Genomic DNA, 6,788 nt, shown 5'->3' on the forward strand with positions numbered 1-6,788 from the left:
CCCCATGAAATAAAATGTCTTTAAGGATCCAGTTTTAAAATTGCAAATGTTTTTGGGTGAGTAATCAGAATTGTGATTTTAAAAAGCTGCTCCTGTTCTTACAAAAACGTCACCACAAAAGGATGGTGGAAAATTAAAACCTCAAGGATTTCATTAGAAATTCTAAGGTTTAATTCAGTGGACTGACATTATCATCAGCTAATCAGCTGTTTCTGCCAAGTCCCCTACCTACAGGGTTGGTAGCAGGGTATTTTATTTAAGTTTGTTTGTTTGTTTGTTTATTTGTTTATTTATTTATTTATTTATCAGAGAAAGAGCACAAGAAGGCGGGGAGTGGGTGGGGGGAGCAGAGGCAAAGGCAGAGAGAGAAGCAGACTCCCTGAGAGCAGGGAGCCCAATGCGGGCTGGATCTCAGGACCCTGAGATCATGACCTGAGCCGAAGGCAGAGGCTTAACCCAAGGAGCCACCCAGGCGCCCAGTTTTAGTTTTTTGTTTTTTGTTTTTTTTTTTAATTGATGAGCGCTTAATTCCTTAAGGAAATTGGATTTTTTTTTGAGAAACAGTTTTCTCAGATCAGTTAGTAACCACCTTTCCCCTACTTGGCACGGGTATGGTTGGAGGTATAAGGGGGTGTAATCTGATATAACCTTGAATTACCCTTAATTCTCTGCAGCCCACCCCCGCTGATAACTGTATGGAACAAACTGGATGTCAAAGGAGGCTGCAAGGTCCCTGGCGGAGAGACCTTCTAGACCAGTACCTTCACCCAGGATCTGCTATCAACCCCAATTCTCTCAGCAAGGGTTCTTTTCTCATTCCACATAGTCTAATTTTTCCACAGTTCCTGCTGTAATCCATTCTGTTTGGTTTCTCTGCCTCCCTCCCCCCAATCATCTGGACCCAATTTACAAACCCCAAACTGCCCAAAAATTTATGCAAGGCCTTTTCTGGGAGCGTCTGGAAGGGAAGTGTAAACCAGACAAGGCAGAGACCAGGAGCAGAAGATCTGCTTTAATCCGAGAGGTGGTCACAACTACCAACCCCGTGGATGGTTGACCAACGCCGCAGGCCTTGCTCAATGGCCAGGGGAAAGCCCTCGGGTGGGAGCTGGCGGGGAAGGCAAGAAGCGCACAGGGATGAACGCTGAGGTTGCGGGCGGGTCAGGCGGTGGACCGCCTCACCCAGACTCTCCGGGTGGCTGGACCCGTGGGAGCCCGAAGCTCATTCCACCGACCTGGATCAACAGGAAGATGCGCGCGGTCCCGCAGGATCTGCTGTGCCCGGAGCCCGGCTTTCCCACCGGGTCCACGCGGAGGGGTTTTATTGAGAAATGTGGCGGGAAACATGCCTAGGAAGCCGGCGCGACCCGCGTGAGTCGCCCTGGGGAAGTTAACCAGCATTGCCTGAGCTCTTCCGGTACCCGGGGCTCCCGGGTCGCCGGCACCTGGCCCCAAGCACTGGATTGTGAGCTTTCCTGCGCACTGATTGGTCCGGCTTCGGGCGCGTGGGAAGGTGCGTCCTTCTCAGCCGGGAAGCCAAGCTGCCCAGGCGCCCAGGGGTCAGAGCAGAGTGCGCGCGAGCCCCAGCCACGGTCGGCTGCACGCGGCTGGGAAGCACATGTGCACACAAACACTGCCATAAGGCGGTCTCTCTCCGCGCCCCGCCTCCCTCCGCCTGCCCTCCCCACCACTCACCTACTCTCCCAAGGGGCAGCTTCGCGGCAGAGAATGACCGGAGCCGCTTTGGTCCCTCCCGTCTCAGGGGCCAGAAGCAAACTTGCATAACCCACTGACGTTTCCAGGGGGAGCAGGGCAGCCAGCCAAGGCGTGCATCCCCCTCCACGCTCTTTTCCCAGGAAGGGAGTGAGCAGGAGCAGGTACAGCGCCCAAGGAGGAGGTGGGGTGCCAGTCCGGGCCTGCGCGAACACTCTGCGGGAGGAGCAGCCCCGCCCCCGCGTCCAGCCCCTTCCCCAGTGACAGGCCAGTGAGGCAGGACGCAGCCTCGGCCCCAGATGGGCAGCACGTGTGTTGGCCTCCTAACGACAAGAGGCGATTGCCTCTGAGTCTAGCCGCACCCTGATGCCCGAGGTTTTGAGGGTACCCTCTCCTCCAGTCCAGCAACCCCACCCCAAGTCTGTGTCCCCGCGGTCCAGGCTGCCCGCACAGAGCCCAGAGGACTGCCGGCGCCCGAGCAGTCCCCAGGCTGGACGCCCGAAGAAGCACCACGGGAAGCAGAACCTCAGCCAGGGCCCTTAGAAAGGAGAAGGGAAGGAGGGGGCGAGGGCGGCGGGAGCTGGAGCTCCAGCCGGCGTCCGAGCTGAGCTCGGGAGTCGCGGGGACCGCGGCCGCCGGAACCGGGACGAGGGCCAGCGAGCTTTCCCTCCCCAGCCGCAGGACCTCTTTAGCATAAACTTTCTGAGAGATGCGCTGGCTGGAGGCTTCCTTTCAAACACGGTATTTTACAAATTGAGGAGACAAGAGGAGGATGCCACGGCTGCTCGCCGGCTCCCAACTTCAAACAGTGCGAAGGAGCGGGAGCACGGATCTCCAACCCGCTCAGAGGGTCGGGAAGTGGGGAGAGGGATGGGTCTAACCTTAGCCTCCGGGTGAGTGGGCTACTTACGTTTTTGCCGTGTGGGAGACCTTTCCACGCCTTGTCCTGTGGGCTCCTAAATGCATTTGTATGCATTTGTCCCTGCAGCGAAGCGCTAACGGAAAACAGAAGGCAACTCCGAACTGCTAAGAGTGCAGGTACTGGCCATGAAAAAGGGGGGGAAAAATCACATGAAAACGATGCTCCCAAACCGCAACAACAACAAAAAGGGAGGAGGGAACTAGGAAGGGGAAAGAAATAGCACCCAAAGGGTAGATCAATCAGCTAGGCTTAGCTCCCTAGCTCGGCAACGGACGAGGCCGGGGGGAGCGCTACCCTGGGAGGGCGGGCGAGGAGCAAGACCTCACTGGCAGGCGGCGGGGCGCCGGCAGGAGCTGGAACTCCGCCGCGAGTGCAGCCCTCGAGTTCACTTGCGGTTCAAAGGCGACTCTGTGACTCCAGTGGAGTCCTCTGCTTTGGGCCTGGGAGGAGAGAAGGGCTGGGGGAGGGAAGGGGATGAAGGGGGTGTGTGGGGGGGGGGGAAGTCCTTGGAAGCAACCCGCGCCGGAACATTTGTCAGACAAGCACACACACCCACTTCGGAAATCTAGTCGGTGCGAGGGGGCCGGTGGCAACTGCAGGCGCTCAGCGTTGACTGCCGCCGGCTGCTTCCCCTGGAAGAAGAGGAGCCCAGCAAATCCGGCCGGTGTTAAATTTCACCGCTCACTGACTTGCAATGACATCACCCGACACAGCGCACACCTCCCCCTCCGCCCCGCAACCTACCCCCAGCCCGCGCGGGGCTTCCGCGCCCCTGTCCGCAAGCCCCTGGGCCGGCAGCGCCTGGGGAGCGCTCGCAGCCGCCCCGGGAACGCCCGGACGCTCTCTCTTCCCATGCCACCCTCCTCCTGGTCCCCGAAGCTCGTAGGTGACTAGTATCCTTCCTTCGTCCCATTTTCGGCAGTCCCCAATATGATGTATTCCTCTTGCATGTCTCTCATCCCCAGTCTTTTTCTCTGTCCTCTTCACGCACGCCCTCTGAAATCCTACTCAGCGGAGCCCTTCATTCTAGACCTTCTTGCATTTTTTGCCCTGATGCTTGCGGCCTAAGTCGTATTATAAACGGACTGTGACGGTTCTCATTCTACCTTTCCTTCCCTTCACTCTTGCCTTTCAGTCTGCCCCCGTACTACTTTTCTGCTGGTTTTTCTCTCCTGTAACCCACTTTTCTGCTTTCTGCCCTTCTCTAGCTTGTAAACATGGATTAATGATCTGCATTTATGCATCCAGAACATGCTAACAGACCATGGTCTTTCCAATTTGAATATCTTCTCCGATTTTTGTAACAAATTTCTTTTTTGACATAAGCCTCCATGCCTGCATAGCCTTTTCACAGCCTGACAAGTCCACCTTCCAAGTTTTGGGAGGTAAAAAAAGCTAACCATCTGATTTTATCTTTTTATTAATAAGACTGGAAACTCCAGGAGGCCAGGGATCTGTTATCTTGCTCATTGTATCTCCAGCACCTAAAATTCTACTTAGCATGTCTGTTTAACCAGTGACCGTTGCATACTATTGAGTATCATTTCTCCAACAAATTTTCCCGCCTATTCTGGGTGCCATCCACAGCTAATGATCTCTCCACATGCTGGAAAGCATCCCACATTACATGCACATTATAAATTTAAAGCAACTATATTGATGAATTGAAATGATTCAAGAAAACTTTGGAATTTTAGGAATTATTTCCAAAAAAATTTTGGTGATTTTTTTTCCTCCAGGAGTATAGAATTTAATTCATCTTCCTTTCCCTCGATTCTTCAACTTGTTATTTTGAAATAAATTTAGATTTACGTAAAAGAGAGTTTCTATATACCCTTCGTTGACTTTCTCTAATACTGGTATCTTACATAACAGCAATACAACAATCAAAACCAGGAAATTAACACTGATACAATACCATTAACTATTTAATAGCTCTTACTCAAATTTTGTCAGTTTTCCAAAATGTCATTTGTCTGGCCTAGTATTTAATTCAGGATCTTATACCGTGTTTAGTTAATTAGTTAACAGAGAGATTCAACTGTTAGATCTCCTTAGTTTCCTCCCATCTGTGGAAGTTCCTGTCTTCTTTTGTCTTTCATGACTTAGACCCTTTTGAAAGAGCACTGGTTAGTCATTTGGTAGAAACTCTCTCAATTTGGATTTGTGTGATGTATTCTCATGATTAGTTTTAGGTTATGTATTTTCAACATAAATACTACTGAAGTGATGTTGTCTCTTTCTATGGGTATCATATTGGGTATATATAATGTTGATATATCTTATTACTAGTAATGTTATCTTTTATCACTTAGCCAAGGTGCTACCTGCCAGATCTAACCACTGTAAAATCCCTCCCACCTCTTGATTTTTGTAACAAATAGCCACAGCTCTCTGGAATCCTTCTAGAAATCCAGGGCTGAGGGAAGATAATCATTCTTAAATAGCCTTAAACTATAGTTATTCTATTTTTGGATTACTAGTCAACTAAAGAAAGACAGGTAATTTGGTTTGCTGGAAAGAATAGATAAGAATTAAGCAGTAACTCACCTAATCTCTCTCTCCATTTTCCCATCAAATCATTAAGGATTAAAAAACATTTTTTTTCCACTGGGTGTTATACGCAAATAATGAATCATGGAACACTACATCAAAAACTAAGGATGTACTGTATGGTGACTAACATAACATAACATAATAAAAAGTATTATTAAAAAAATAAAAATAAATAACATTTTTTTCTATTCATAATATTGAGTATGAATATTTGAATGCTATATGAAATTGAATTATTATTAAAATGCATCTCAGGTTCTTTGACTATAAGAAGAGAATTGTTGCTCATTATAGTGAATAGAGCTTTTATCACGCAGGAAATTCCAAAGGGTACACATAGCCTCAGATAGAGTACATTTGTTTGTGGGAGCAGAGGCATTTACCTAGTAAAGAATAAACCATGTAAGGTTTAACGCTACAGACTTTTAGGGTGGTGGAGATTTACAGAGATCAAACTGATCAAGACAGGGACCTTGGGACTTGCTGGGCCTTGGAAAGTGAAGAGGATTTACATAGGTGGAGCAGAGAAAGATAATGTGCTTAGAAATGGAGAACAGGAGATTCAAAACAATGGGCAAAAGGAGGATATCTTAATTATATTCAGAGAGAAAAAAAATAGATTCATCAGTTTGTATTAGAAGTTTGTGCAATGGAAGAGAGAGGGCAAAGTATGGAAGTCTCTGAATGCCAGGATAAGGTTCATTCAGTCATTCAGTAAACACTTAGTGTGTTACCTACTATATGCCAGGGACTCTTCTAGGCAGTGAGTTATATTGGCGAACAAAATGCATGAAAATTCCCTTCATGGGGTTTACATTCTACCATTTAAGATTTGATCTATGGGCAAAAGGAAACAAATTAAAGGATTTCAAACTGATAAATGATTATGTTCCAAATTCCCATTTTAAGAAGAATGATCAGTAACAGATGCCAAGATTGAAAAGAGAGAAGGTTGGACGATAAGTTAGATGTTGGTGTTGAAATATGCTAGTATTTGGGAGAAATGATAGAAAAGCTAAATAAGGGAACCATTATTAAAAGAAATTAGGAAGGTCTGATAACTGGTCACGTTGGGATGGGAGAGTGAAATTTCAAGTCCGAATGACTGAAAAATTATGCCATTGGCCAATGTCAAAGGGAAGACAACTAATTCAGTTTGAGACATATTTAGCTTGATATCTTGGTAGGAAATTCTATTGGAACCACCCAAAGATCTGTTGGAGTTGAAAGCTAGAGTTCAGGAGAAAGACCAGAGCTAGAGTTTTAGATTTCTTCATTATCTGGACAAAGTAGTATTGGAGGCTTTAACAGTGGAATCTATTTTCAAAGAAGTGAATGTCGAAATGGAGAACAGAGAGCCAAGGATATAAACTTAGGTTACAGGGAGTGGGGAGAAACAAGGCAGAATTAAAAGAGAATCAAAAGTATGCAGCATTATTAAATAATACTATAGGAGTTCAAAAAATAATAATATAGTAAATACTTCATAACATTTACTATGCATGAATAGTTTTAAATATTTTTTCTATATTAACTCATTTTATCCTCTTAATGAATCCTATTAAGTAGGTACTGTTTATCATCCTCATTATACAGA

At 47.2% G+C, this 6,788-nt stretch overlaps 1 protein-coding gene across 3 annotated transcripts in view; it reads right to left on the bottom strand.

Annotated features, from left to right (window-relative positions):
- The window catches only part of COL24A1 (collagen type XXIV alpha 1 chain), a 364,391-nt gene extending 361,355 nt beyond the window's left edge, over positions 1-3,036 (bottom strand). For all 3 annotated transcript variants that reach the window (XM_087866074.1, XM_045801865.2, XM_045801864.2), the window contains exon 1: positions 2,624-3,036. In XM_087866074.1, the coding sequence (XP_087722200.1) occupies positions 2,624-2,679 (56 nt within the window). In that variant the 5' untranslated portion in view covers positions 2,680-3,036. The remainder of the gene's footprint in view (positions 1-2,623) is intronic.
- Between the last annotated feature and the right edge of the window lie 3,752 nt (positions 3,037-6,788).

The sequence above is a fragment of the Ursus americanus genome, chromosome 12, assembly GCF_024610735.1.
Source record: "Ursus americanus isolate L20-20 chromosome 12, mUrsAme1.1.p, whole genome shotgun sequence".
Classification (NCBI taxonomy): domain Eukaryota; kingdom Metazoa; phylum Chordata; class Mammalia; order Carnivora; family Ursidae; genus Ursus; species Ursus americanus.